We start from the raw sequence: 14,992 nt of genomic DNA on the forward strand, positions 1-14,992 counted from the left end.
AATGGGAAACCACTGGGAAACACTGACATGGAAAAGGACTTCAAGATTTTAGTTGACTGTAAACTTACCTGGACCAACCAGTGTCAGGCAGCTGCTGCCAAGGCAAATAGGATCGTGGGGTGCATCAAAAGTGGTATAGGGGCACATGATGAGAACATTGTTCTTCCTCTTTACAAGTCACTGGTCAGACCACACATGGAATATTTTGTACAGTTTTGGGGACCGGTTCTCAAGAAGGACATTTTAGAGCTCAAGTGGGTACAAAGGTGGAAAACTAAAATAATGAATGGAAAGTGTAGACTACAATACCCAGAGAGATTATCAAAATTTAGTTTAGAAAAACAGTGGCTGAGGGGCAACCTAACTGTATATAGCTATTTCATGAAACATTACAGAGATCTCTCCCATCATCTATTTATACCCAAGACTGTGACTGTAACAAGGGGGCATCCTCTAAGTCTAGAGGAAACAAAGTTTTCTACACAAACATAGAAGGGGCTCTTTGCTGTAAGAGCAGTGAGACTTGGAACTCTCTGCCCGAGGACGTAGTGATGGTGAATTCGTTCAAAATGGGCCTGGACACCTTTCCCGGGTGTAATAATCACATGTTATAGTCACTAGAATACATGAGGAGGTTTCTTATCCAAGGAGTTATTCTGCCAGATTTGGAGTCAGGAAGGAATTTTTTTCCCCCTAAAATGAGAAAAACTGGCTTCCAACTTGTGTTTTTTTTCGCCTTCCTCTGGATCAACATTGCAAATTAAGAGGCTGAATTGGACGGACATTTATCTTTTTTCAGCCTTACAAACTACGCTATAATAAATATGTTAAACAGACAATAACAAGGTTTTATATTACTTCTGTGCAGCACTGGGGGCATTATATATTATGGAGTTACTATGCAGACGTTCTGCACCACTAGTGGTAAGTGCAGCTTTCCAGTCTCCCCGAAGCATGAAGTCTAAGGACACACTAACATCTATCTAGTTTTATTAGTTTATTTAGAGCCGACTCTCGAAAACGTTATGGATCAGCCCTCTCCACATGGTCCTGTTTTGTTCTGCTTCTTTCAGTTCGATCATTTGCATGTTGGTGTCGGCTTTGATAGTATCAAGCTACTGTCTTCTGAGGCGGCCAGGTCTTCTTTTGCCGCTGACCACTCCAAGCATTATCGATGAGTCTAATGAATTAGCTCGCATTATGTGATTGAAATATGAGAGTCTCAGTTTTGTAATTTTGCCCTTCAATGAAAACTTTTGTTTGATGCGGTCTAGGACTGTTTTGCTAGTGATCTTAGCAGTCCGAGGAATTCGTAGGACTTTCCTCCAGCACCAAAGTTCGAAGTTATCACTCTTCCTCCAGTCTGTTTTCTTCAGTGTCCAACTTTCGCAGTTGTAAGTTGTGATTGGGAAGCCCATTAAAGTCAATGGGGTCTGTTCGGTGACACTTAAAGGGGTTGTCCCGCGCCGAAACGGGGTTTTTTTTTTTTTTAACCCCCCCCCCCCCGTTCGGCGCGAGACAACCCCGATGCAGGGGTTAAAAAAACAACCCGCACAGCGCTTACCTGAATCCCGGCGGTCCGGCGTCTTCATACTTACCTGCTGAAGATGGCCGCCGGGATCCTCTGTCTCCGTGGACCGCAGGGCTTCTGTGCGGTCCATTGCCGATTCCAGCCTCCTGATTGGCTGGAATCGGCACGTGACGGGGCGGAGCTACACGGAGTCGGCATTCTACACGAGCGGCCCCATAGAAGACTGCAGAAGACCCGGACTGCGCAAGCGCGGCTAATTTGGCCATCGGAGGGCGAAAATTAGTCGGCTCCATGGGAACGAGGACGCCAGCAACGGAGCAGGTAAGTATAAAACTTTTTATAACTTCTGTATGGCTCATAATTAATGCACAATGTACATTACAAAGTGCATTATTATGGCCATACAGAAGTGTATAGACCCACTTGCTGCCGCGGGACAACCCCTTTAATTCTGTCAAATTGATTGTTTTGCCTAGAAATTCTGTGTTCCTGCTTCAATGATGAAACAGTCAAAAGGAATCCATAAACAGTGATATGAATGAGCCCTAAATATTTTTTAGGTGTTGTTCACGTCTGAGTTTCGAGCAATGATTTAATTTTGGCATTTGCAAATTCTCACAGAAGGGTGGATGAGAAAAATGGTACTATTGTTGGGACACTGTGGCTGGCACCCCTGGAGACACTATGATTAAAGGGGCGTTTTGGGACTCTAATACTGATGACCTATCCTTAGGATAGGCCATTTTGCATGAGCACCATGGCCGCTTCAAAGACATGTGACATCACATCTATTGGTCACATGGCTGGAGAGCAGTTCAGTCGCATTCAAGTGAATGGGGCTGAGCTGCTATACCACCTACTGCCACTATACAATGTATGGCACTGCACCTGCTTTGCAGTCACAATGCTGTGGTGCTCACCAGAGTGTTGAGGGTTCTTTAAACAGCTGATCGCTGGGGGGTCCCAAACACTGGAGCCTCACCAATTAGATATTGCTTACCTAGCCTAAGGATAGGTCATCAGTATTGGAGTCGTGGAAAACCCATTTAATTCCTTTTTCACTGTTATGGAGGCACTTGCTGTTATTGAAAACAGTAGCTGTTGCTCTTATGGAGGCACTCACTGTAAGGCGGGATTGTAGCATTCATTGTTACGGGGAACTTAGAAGGGCATTGTACCTTACACTGTTACATGGGCACTATAGCTGTAACCATTATGGGGGTACTGTGACTTTCATTGCTATGGTGACTCTATGGCTGTCAATAATTTTAATGAGGTGAGCACCATTGTGGCGGTCACTGTTAAAGGGATTGTCAAGGCCTTTACTATTGATGACCTATTCCCATGATAGGTCATCAATAGTTGATCGGCAGGGGTCTGTCAGTCGCGATCCTCACTGATCAGCTGTTTGCCGGGCCCGCAGTCATTGCGAACAGAGCCTGAAGCAATCAGTTTTGTTAAAAATTGCAGCAGCCTGGGTAGGCATTGCATTGAATTCACTGGGAGTTGTGCCTGCAATACCAAGCTGGGCCACTGCCCTACGGACAGAGCTGTCTGCTTCTGACTCTGTCCGCAATGACAGCTTGCGCTATATTAGCAGATCGACGGGTATCCCGAGCAGCAGACCCATGCCGATTAACTATTGATGACCTGTTCCAAGAATAAAATAGTCCTCAATTACAAACAAAGTCCGTTCACTGTTGTAGCGCTTGCAATAATCTGCTCGGCTTGAATTTCCCCAGATGCTCGAAGCGCTGACAGTGAAGGCAATCAGCATAGAAATGGATATGTGGCACATCAGGGTATAATAACATCCATTTTATTAGATATCACTTAAAATCCATAAAACATGATCCAGCAACAATGTGCATGCTAATGCTTACACGTTTCAAAAGCAAGAGCGATACGGCTTGAAACACGTAGGTTAGTGTGCACATTGCTGCTGGTTCATGTTTCATGGATTTTAAAGGGGTTGTCCGAGTTAAGGAAACTCCTGTCATCGCGTCCCCCATGTGTTAAAATAACAAATCAGAGGTTACTTATCTCCCTCTGCTTTCTACTCCTCTCAGACTCCGGTCTCAGCTGTTTTTGTTTACAGGCTGCAGTGACGTCCCGTAAACCTGCTGCAGCAGCCAATGACAGCGCTCAGGCATCATCAGGGAGGGCTGTCATTGGCTGCTGCAGCTTGTCTGTAGATAGGTTCAGGATGTATAGTGAGGTCACAGGGCGGGGCACGAGCGGAGAGGTAACTGCTGATGTGTTACTTTAACACATGGGGGACCCAATGACGGGGGTTTCTTTAACCCTTTAAGGGATATCTAATAGAATGGGCTTCATTGTATCCAGATATCTGTTTCTAACCCAATGATAAGTTATGAACATCAAAGTCCAGGAAAACCCCTTTAAGGGGCACAGTATCTACCACTGTTATGGGGGCACCGTGACTGTCACTGTTATGGGGATACCATGGGAGCTCTCAAAAAAGGGATATATCTCCACATACTTGTTCCTAAATGGGTGGATTTTGCCTATTTTCAGTCAGTACATACAGTATGTCCAAAAACATTATTGCAGTCAGGTTAATCTCCTGATTGGCATGTGCAGCAGTTGCAGTGAACATTCATTACATACCAGCAGCCCCCACACCACATAGCTTGCCAACCACAAGATGGCGGCCGCCGGTCTGCACTGACAGATTGAAGGCGGATCCAGCGCTGCTCACCCCGGAAGTGTTTAGATTCAGCATGGAAAGGAGAGACCGGGGCCGCCGCCACAAGTAAACTCCCTGGTGTCACTATGGCAGCGCTCGTCAGATTAGGAGTAAGTAGACATGCACGAGAACACCCCTCAACGGGGTGAGCTAGTGGTATAGTCTGCAGTACCCGTAGCGCTGCAAGTCGTGTCCCATTACACAAGAGAGGGGTGGCGAGGTGCAGATTTAGTGGGGACCTTTTTGGGCAATGTGTAGTGTGTGACCCAAGGTGACCCCCTGTCCCTGTGGCAGTCAGTCATCTCTGAGATTTCCAAATTGGAGGCTCTTTTAAACTGCTGCTTCTAGTAATGTGTTATGATGTTATATAACATGTCAATTGCATTAATATATAATGGCCATCTTTTATCTTTGACACCGCTTAGGCACCCACAGTATGTAATGTAATATGTTCCTCCCCTAAATTTGCATTTCGGGGTCGCATTAATTTCGCCTCACCTTGACCTATTTCATTCGTTTTGTTTTTTTTAAAGGTTCACGCACACAGCCGTATAGCGGCCCCATGTCGTATGGGCGCACAATATGGTGGCCGTATGCTGTGCGCTTACTGCGCCTCCAGCCTTATACAGGAGGTTCACATATGTATACGGATTTTTTTTTTGCTTCCACTCATTTATTGCTTGTAGGAAGGTCCCTCGTAGAGGAGCCATACGTGGCGAATGCAGTAATGGACGCTCACACGTGTACGGGGTCTGCACACAGCGTTATCTTATGGGCTGTTCACATGAAAGGGGTTTATATTAAAATACTCGCTGCCGCGCTGCTCCCCAGTTTCGGTCGTCTGGACTCCTATTACGACGCCCGTAGGTTGTTGGCGCATACAACCTCTGCAGGCTGACAGGAATGTCGTCAGTGACGTCACGTAAACCGGTCAGGCCGTCACCAGGCCTTCTGACGTCGCCTGTCAGATGCTGAGGGAGCGGACCGCTACGGCAAGTGTTTTACTTTTCTATATTTTTGGGCACAAAGCTATGTAAAAAAGGTAACTCTGAAACTTTCTATTCTTCATCTCTGGTGAAGTCCATATGCAGTCTGTCTTCTCAGACTGCTGTGTGTGCCGTCTCCTATAGACTCCTATTGGAGCGCTCACACAGCGGTCTGAAAAGACTCAGATGCGGACTTCACTGGGGTCCATCGTAAGAAAATCCCCGACTCCCTATCACCTCACCGTACAGCACCAGACCTACCCTCAGGCCGATCAGCTGAGAGGGCGCATGCTGTCAGCGCTGCTACACATAGGGGTCAGAGTGGAAGCCGCTGCTCCGACCCCTGCGTAGTGGCTGGCGCTCGTAACTGCAGGCTGGGGTCTCATTGAAAGCAAAGAAAGCTGCACCTGCAATTACAAGCGCCGGCCACTACATGGGGGTTGGAGCAGCACTTTGACCCCTGTGTGTAGTGGTGCTAAGAGCATTCACCCGCTCGACTGATCATTTCGGACTGGCAGACGCAGCTGATCAGCCATTGATGACCAATCCTGATGATAGGTCATGAATAGTATTTGTTGCTGGAAAACCTTTCAATACTTTTAACTCCATTCTCCTTCCCTTAATGTCCCCACCCTCCTCTCTGCCAAGGACTTTACTGCACCTCTCTACACAACTAGTCAGTATTCCCCCCCCCCCCCCCCCATTAATCTGCTTTCTCCATCATTATTGAGGAAGAACCCCTCCCCTCACCCCCTTACTCTCCAAATTGCAGCTCACCACCTTTGCACTTGACCCAGTCCCATCCCATCACCAGCCCTACCACTGTAGACATGCCGGACTTAACCCACCTTTTCAAGCTTTCACGGACTACTGGTTTCTTCCCTTCATCCTTTAACCCTTTGCAATCCAATTTTGGATTCAAGGTTTCCTAGGGGGTTTTCTCTTTCTGCAATTATACAATGGCACCATCTGCTGGCTAGAGCCAGTACTGCAGTATGGGACATGCTGGAGAGGCCCCCGACAACAGAGCGGCCAGTAATATACAGTAAGAATACCCTGCCGGACGTCTTCCAACATCAGAGCCGTACAGCCTTCAATTAGAATGTCTTCAGACGTCAGACAGTGGATTGGAAAGGGTTAAAGGTAACCTGTCATCATGTTTGAGCCCCATAAACTACATTATGGAGCTCAAACGAAAGGAAACGGGGAGCCTGGGGAGCGGTGTTTGGTATTCACCGGGTCCCTTGTTCCAGTGCTATGCCCCAGCAAGTTGCCGCGCACGTAGCCTGATTCTTTAAAGCTGGAAATGGGTAGGAGAATTTGGTAGAACGCCTTTAGGAAGTGACCCATTGATCCTTACTCTCTCCCCAACAACCTCTCCATTTCACTACTGCCATTCACAACAAAAAAACATTTCAGTCAGAACATCCTAGAAATACATTAAGGCTTCTTTCACATGGGCAACAGCGATATTTGTGGGGCTTAAAATATAAGCCCTACCCCAAAAATAAACCCTATACACATTTAAAAAAAAAAAAAAACATCACCCAGGAGACGCTGCCCGGCTCTGCCACACGTCTCCTCTGCATCTCGGACAGACTTGCTTGTAGTTTTCAGCCAGCATTTACTGGTTTGGAGGTTCAAAATCCCCGCCTTCAGGAAGCGCTGGCTGTGATTGGGTGAGCCGCGGTCCTCGAGAACCAATCACTGATGCGATGGCTGTGATTGCTTCATCAAGTGCTGGCTCTGATTGGCTGAGCTGCGGCGCTCGAGAACCAATCACAGCCAGTGCTTTCTGGACGCGAGGATTTTGAACCTCTTAGGTGATGTATTTTTTTTATGCAGATATTGCTTATTTTAGGGCTTTTACAGTAAGATTTCCGACTGTAAAAGCTGCATCGCACCGCACGAAAACTGCGTTTTCCTGCGATGCAACACATAGGCAGGGTCCATAGGGAAACGTGGGCTACAAATCGGGGCTGTATAAAGCATGCCGCGATTTTGTCTTCTAGCAATGTAGCAGCCTACAAAACATCGCTAATGTGAAGGAACCCATTGGAAAGCATGGGCTTCACATACATGCGATTTGTAACATTGTAGCATATATTGTAGCAAATCCAACACAGCTTAGCTCCTCCCACAGCAGTAACATCACCATAGGTCCTTTAGCTCAGTGTTCCCCAACTCCAGTCCTCGGGGACCGCCAACAGGTCGTGTTTTCAGGATTTCCTCAGTGTTACACAGGTGATGTAATTATTGCTGGTGTCTCAGACATTGTCACAGCTGTTCTTACCATAGGATATCCTGAAAACATGACCTTTTGGGGGTCCCTGAGGACTGGAGTTGGGGACCCGTGCTTTAGCTTACCGGATCTCTGTGGTGGTGGTAGGTAGGTGTCTTCTGTCAGGACCCCTTTTTTTTTTTTAAGTCTCCTGCACACCCGCGGATCCGCAGCACAATGATAACTGTATGTGTGCCGCTGATCCGGATGGCTTCAATTGACTTCAGTGGAAGCCATGGTAGCCATCTGTGCGGGATATCCGCAGGAAAATGGAGCATGCTGCAATTTCTTCCCGCGCATGTGATCTGCACGCCGGGGAACAAAAAATCATACCCACATGCTTGCATTTATTTGCCCTGCAGATGCTGATGCATTCCTATCGGCTTCTGGAGATGCAGGAGACAAGTGTGGATTTTATAATTAAAATCCGCATGTGGACATCGGGAGAAGCAACCCCCGCAGTGACAGGAGAACAGGACACTGGAGTGTCATTCTTGAGATCGCTGGGGGTCTCAGCAAGTTATCCCCTATCCTTGTGGGGACCCTATTATTCATTAAGGCTGTTTTCACACGGCATGCAGTTTTTTTTTTTTAACCAGTCCTTCCTTTATATTTCCTAATCCAATTGAATCCACTTCTGACTTTTGCTAAAATAAAACTGCATGAAAAACTGTCACATGAGTGCCACCACTCTTCATAGAAATAAGTGGGAACATTTGGTGGGGAATCCCCACTCACCCGAAGAGCAAAGAGGCAGCAACATCTTTGGTTCTCCCCATCAAAGCAGTGACTTATGGCCAAGTGAATGTATCTGCGTCTTCCTGAAATGTGGTGAACTCCTTTGAAGGGGTTGCAGTGCTAAACTTTTTTTTTTTTTTCCTGGTGGTTAGCGTCTTTCGAAAATAGAGAAATTGCATGCATATTTTTATGACACTTGTATTTTTATTAGGCTGTGCGTATAGTATTTTTGGTCACACATAGGTTTTTGTTTATGCAACCCAAAAAAAAAGGCTGGGCTCACAGGAGCATAAGATTACCACGTATTACGCATGCGCTGTTAGGGCTTGTGATACATGGTAATTAGCAGGCAATCAATTACATTGACTTAAAGCCCATTTAGAGACAACGATTATCGCTCAAAAAATGTCTTTTGAGCAACTTTTGAGCGATAATCGTTGTGTCATTTACATCGCAAGATGATCGCTCAAACATTGAGCGATCACCTTGCTCTCCAGAGGATGCAGAGAACAAGCAGGGCCTCTTGTTCTCTGCATCCAGCTATTCCCCGCTCCGAGCGCCCGGCTGATATACAGCCGAGTGCTCTGAGCGAAGGATACAGAAGACAAGCGGGGTGGCCCAGCTTGTCTTCTGCATCCAGCTATTCCCCGCTCGGAGCTCCCGGCTGTTATACAGCCGAGTGCTCTGAGCGGAGGATACAGAAGACAAGCGGGGTGGCCCAGCTTGTCTTCTGCATCTAGCTGTTTTCTGCACGGAGCGCCTGGCTGCGGGGTAGGGAGAACGCTGCTGTGTTCTTCATACCCCACTTGTCATCAGGGAGCGGGGTACAGCTGAAACAATAGTATCCTGCGGTGAATCCCTGATGAGGCTCATCATTGTCTTTCAGCATGCTGAAAGACAACGATGAGCGACGGCATAGCGAAAACTGAATGATGTCAGTGCAGTTACACACAACGATTATTGCTGAAAAGATGGTATTGAGCGATTTTTGAGTGATGGTTGTGTCTAAATGGGCGTTTACTCACATTTGCTCACATATGCATGTAGGAATTGCATAATATGCGATTGCAAAAAAGAACCAATTATACTGCATATGGATGACATGTATACGCGCCGTTGCTAAGCAACAGCATGGGAAATATAGCTTTAAAAAAAACAAACTAAGACTGCGCCTGACAGCGTGTGTGAGATACACAGTACAATATCGGTGCCATACGTGCTGATAGGCCAGGTAACCGCCGGTGGTAGAACGCTGAGTGACTCGCGCAGCGTTTTGCGCATATGGCCATGGGAGCCCAGCCATAAACTGAATGTGAAGGTGCACATAAGCCATGGCTGTACCAAATACAGTAACAAACACACACTGCAGCACTCATACACATGTAATGGCTGAATAAAGTCGCACAACTGTTTACACTAACTGCATAAAAATACAAGGTCCTCAGTGCACAGTTTGATCAAAACATGTGGTCCCATCTCCCACGTCCATGCAAGCCCTATTGAATGGCTGGGGGAAAATGGCACCTCTCGTTAGGCCAATAGCGTCCTTTTTTTTTTTTTTTGGTGTTTTTGTACTGAGAAGCATACGGAAAAACTGTAGAAAAAACACCATACCGAGCGTAGGCCTCGATTTTGAAAAAGCACAATGAATGCAAAAATTGTACCAAAAGTGAAAAAGGTCCACCTTAAAAAGAAGCCTGCAGCTTGTAGTACTTTTCATAATTTCCTATCGGCCTACAGATCACACTGGATGCAGTTTTTGTGAAATAGACTATGAAATCTGCCTCGGTCGGCTTTCAGATGCTTGTAACGTCGCCGCACCTTTTTACTGCTGCCATACCTGGATCTCTACTGAACAGAACTTGGATAGGGTTCTATCCCCTCCCGTTCGCTAGCACCAGAGGGGGTGCTGATATATCCTAAGATGCCGCTGCATTATGGGAATCTGAAACCAGTCTTGAGAAGACCGATGTGTAATACTTAGACGCGCAGCTTCTTTGTGTCCTGCTGTTATGCCTTGACGAGCTCTGCAGCGCAGAACGACTTGTCGCATTTTCACGTATGAATAGAAGTAGCGCCTTGGGCCTTAACATGATAGTTGTTGGCTTCATTAAAATGGCTTTTATGCATGATTGCCCAATAAAGTAAAAGAAAGAACAGCGAGGCATGTATCAGAAGACGAGAGCAAGAACTGGGAGGTGGAGCCGCCATACTGCTTTTTTTTTTCTCTCTCCACAATTCTGTGAAGCACAGGAGCCTCGAGCGACCTGCAGTTCTCAAGTTATTGTGACACTACATTTCCCAGCTTGCCCTGAGATCCATGGAAGGCAAATCCCTGGCGTGTGCTTGATGGGATGGTTTGCATGCCTTGTAGTGCTTAATGAATAGATTGATTCTCTGATACATAAATTTTACCTAATTAAATGTGTCAATCAAATTGTGTTACTTAATCCTAACCAAGTTTTTTACCTAATTCCACCTCCTTGCTTAAAGCATCCCTGAAGTCCTGTAACAAAGTTTGTCCAGGGACCTGAAGGGGATGTTATGTTACCTAGTGCTGTCCTTTTCCTGGTTCGGCCCCTGTTCTGCCTGGTCCTGGGGCTTGATATCTTAAACTACCAATGCACCCCCAGCGCAGGGCTCATACGTTAAAAGAAAATTATTCTAGGAGCCAAGTAAAATTTTTAGTCGCCAAATTTAAATAAAAGTGTAATTAATGTTCTAATGAGAAAGACTTAATCTCTGCAGTACACCGCATCAATGCTCCTGATTTTTCCTGTTTGTTTCTTACAGCTTATAGTAGTTACAATAATTAGGCTACACTAGAGTGTAATACCTGCACCACCATGTATTAGAATATAATCGATACAGTACCTCCCCAATGTGCAAGAAGATAACTGCTATAGTACTGCCCCCCCCACCCATGTGCAAGAAGATAAGCACTATAGTACCACTACCCCCCTATGTCCAAGAATATAACCACTATAGTACTGCCCCCACCATGTGCAAGAAGATAACCACTATTGTACCGACTCACCCCCCATGTGCAAGAAGGTAACCACAATAGTACTGCCCCCCACCCATGTGCAAGCAGATAATCACTATAGTACCGCTACCCACCATGTGCAAGAATTTAACCACTATAGTACTGCCCCCCCATGTGCAAGAATTTAACCACTATAGTACTGCCCCCCCATGTGCAAGAATTTAACCACTATAGTACTGCCCCCCCATGTGCAAGAATTTAACCACTATAGTACTGCCCCCCCCCCCCCCATGTGCTCATCCACTGTGAAGAGTCCCCTCCTTAACTCGCGTAACCTATCCAAAGGTCCGTTCCTCTCTTCTGTACAGGAGCCTATCGCTCACCTGCCCACTGCGATACCACTGCAGCCAAAAGACACTTGCAAACCCACAAGTAATCCCATAGAGAAGCTGTGCTGCACTCGGCTTATATTACATATGCTTCCTGGCAGCCAGCATTGAGGGGCAGAAGCACCGCAGCACAGACCCTCAGGATGTCTGAAAGCAGCGTTTCATCACGGGCGGGTTATCTAGGACATGTGCCTTGCTTGTAACACGTCTTCTGGATGCAACACAAATCCTTTTTCTGCTTTTTCACTGCAACCTGACAGCGCACAGTGGCAGCAGGGTTAGATACAAATGGCAACAATATTGAAAAATTTTCTTGCAATTTGCACAATCTTGGTTTCATTGGCGACCATTTTAGTTGCCATATAGAGCCCTGCAGTGCCAGTGTGCATTGGATAGTCTAAGAATCGCAACCATCATCTTGGATGTTTTGAAGAAGGGCCCCAAAAATTGGTAAGAGGACAACACCAGGTAATATAACTCTCTTCGCCCCTCTGGTCCCTGAAAAAGTTTGTCCTGGTACTAGAGAATCGCTTTAATTAGGCAAATGTATTGTTTAGGAGACACCCAGGACCACGACGGTAACAAGAGGATATCCGCTACGATTAGAGGAAAGTAGATTTCATCACCAACATAGAAGGGGATTCTTTACTGTAAGAGCAGTTAGACTGTGGAACTCTCTGCCGGAGGAAGTGGTGATGGCAAAATCCATAGAGGAGTTTAAAAGGGGACTTGATGTCTTTCTGGAGAAGAAGGACATTATAGGATATAAATCTTAGGTTAATTGTCAATTCGGGTATACAGGCAGGTAGGAACTATTAGGGGTTGATCCAGGGAACAGTCTGATTGCCATTAAGGAGTCGGGAAGGAATTTTTTCCCCAAAAGGGCTAATTGGCTTCTGCCCTTGGGGTTTTTTGCCTTCCTCTGGATCAACACAGGAGGATAGACAGGCTGGACTAGATGGACATTGTCTTCATTCAGCCTTACATACTATGTTACTATGTAAGAAAGTTGGTTGACAACTTCTTATGGAGGTGGGATGGGGCCTGTTGTCGCCCAATGTTTTCATAAGTAGATATAATAAGAATCTGCTTATATTTAAGGACCAGTCAATTAAAGTTTTACTTTTTCTTTTTTTTTTTTCTTAGACGTTACAGGTACGAATAAGTTCCCAGATCGTTGCTTGCAGTGCAATACAACACAGTGCAGCACAGAGTCTATGGCACAGATCATGTCCCAACACAAGAAGGGTGAGTGCCGGTCGATGTGAAATTGATCTCCATTATGAATTATACACTTAAGGATCACTGTATTAGGAACGGTTGGTACATGACATCTTGTGATTGGCCGCATCACGATCTGCTTATGGATAACAAGTTGACTCCTCTGCACAGCACCAGACGACACTTGACATTCGTGGGTAACTGTGGGGACTAGTGTGGCTTTTACCATGGCCAAATAGTTGGTGCCTGGAGCTGCGGTGCCAGTATATCTGAAACAGTCACACTTGTTGACTGTTCCCAAACAACGGTATCAAGAGTATGCCAAGACTTGTTGAACCACAGACAGACATCTGACAGAAGATCACACAACAGCAGGCGATGTATGGTTGATCCTAGAGGCGAGCGTTGGGTAGCACATCTGATATCTTAGTGATGGGGTGCTAAAGTGGACCAACTGTCCCAGCAGTACAATAGGTGAAATTTAGGCAAATTTTCACAATGACTACGCAGCATACCTTGTGTTGACTGGGGTATAATATCCTAAGCCAACGAGAGTACCCCTGATGTCTCCAAGTCTTCACCAAGAACATCTCGCATGGACCCAGGAAGGACGTGATTGGACCTTGGGCACATGGCAAAAGGTCGAGTCCCATTTTCTGCTTAAGCATATGGATGACAAGGTCTGCATTTGGTGTAAACTTCATGTAGCCGTATCCCATAGGTGCACCATTGGTATTCAACATGCTGATCATGGTGGTGTCCTCGTCTGGGGAGTGTTTTCCTGGCATGGTCTAGGACTGTTGGTCATCATATCACATTCCTTGGTAATGCTACAGGCAGTTATTAGCTGGTCCATCTCAACCTTATCTTCAGGAAGTCTTCGTGACCACAATGATATCTTTCAAGAGGACAAAGCTCTGTGTCATCAAGCTCTGATCACTAGTGGTTGTAGGAACACAAAAATAAATTCTTCACACTGCCTTGCCCCCCAAATTCACTACACTGTAACCCTATTGAGAATGTTTTGGGAATGCTGGAAAGGGCTGTGAGATCTGTTCCCACTTATCGGCATAATGTGCACCAACTCTCGGAGCTGGTGCAGCGGGCGTGGGTCAAGTTGAGTTTGGAGGATGCTCGCAAGTACTTTTGCTTCCAGACTGAAATAGAACCTGTTTCGGATCCATTGTACCAGAGATTCAAATGTCACCCAGCAGAATTTTTTAAGGCTTTGTCTGATTACTTTTTGGGAGTTTAATCTCAGATATAGACATGGTAAAATAACATGTACAGTAGTACTTATCCGTCTTTGGCTTTGGTTATCTAGCGCTGCTGTCTCACTGCTCTCCTGACTGCAGACGTCACATGACCACTGCCTGCCAATCGGCGTCACCGTTCAGAACTGGCATCATTGGACTCGGGATGGGAACGCTAATGCCCGGAGAATAGGTTATGACGCTGCGGCCTTTAATTGTAGCGGGACAAACCCATCAAGTTCTGGGAAACCCCTTTAATTCTCCCAGAATGAAGAATAGTAACACTGATTTTGTTGCAGAAGCTAAAATAAAGGGGTGTTTTCATCTCTGTTTTTCATAGCCAAGATTGGAACCCGCTACCATAGTTACCGGCCACCATCTGGTAACTACAAAAACAGCCGAGTGCTTCAGCGCAGCACTATTTCCATAGCTCGCACTGAAGTGAATAGGAGTTACGGAAACAGCGTAGCGCGCTGTTCTATGATTTTTCCATAGCTCTTATTCACTTTAATAACAGCTTTGCAAACAGGTAGCTGGAAACAGAGAGCCAGGTCTTCCCATCTCGACTCTAAAAAGCTGAGATTGGAATATGCCTTTGAATTGTTTAACCCCTTCGTGACACATGACTATTTACGTTCTAATTGCACATACCTCATGCAGCTAGGACATAAATGCTGTTTATGGGGCGGGCTTGCGAGCTGAATCTACACCATTCATTGGAAGATTTGGGCTAAATTTGACATTTAAATGTTCTCATTAGCCCACAATGAGACTGCGGGGTTGTGTCTGAGTGTCATGACAGCCTGGGTACTTCTGAAGGACTCCAGGACTGCCATGATCGTTTGCCTGTTAATGACGTGCCTGTGGCACGTCTTAAATTGACATCCTGTTAAAATA

General features: G+C 46.0%; 1 protein-coding gene across 1 annotated transcript in view; it reads left to right on the forward strand.

The window, feature by feature from the left end:
- Positions 1–4,268: 4,268 nt before the first annotated feature.
- Positions 4,269–14,992, forward strand: part of UQCC1 (ubiquinol-cytochrome c reductase complex assembly factor 1) — a 114,787-nt gene continuing 104,063 nt past the window's right edge. The window contains exons 1-2 of the mRNA XM_066586541.1: positions 4,269–4,351; positions 12,768–12,869. Coding sequence (XP_066442638.1) covers positions 4,328–4,351; positions 12,768–12,869 — 126 coding nt within the window. The 5' untranslated portion in view covers positions 4,269–4,327. The remainder of the gene's footprint in view (positions 4,352–12,767; positions 12,870–14,992) is intronic.

The sequence above is a fragment of the Eleutherodactylus coqui genome, chromosome 13 (genome assembly GCF_035609145.1).
Source record: "Eleutherodactylus coqui strain aEleCoq1 chromosome 13, aEleCoq1.hap1, whole genome shotgun sequence".
NCBI lineage: Eukaryota > Metazoa > Chordata > Amphibia > Anura > Eleutherodactylidae > Eleutherodactylus > Eleutherodactylus coqui.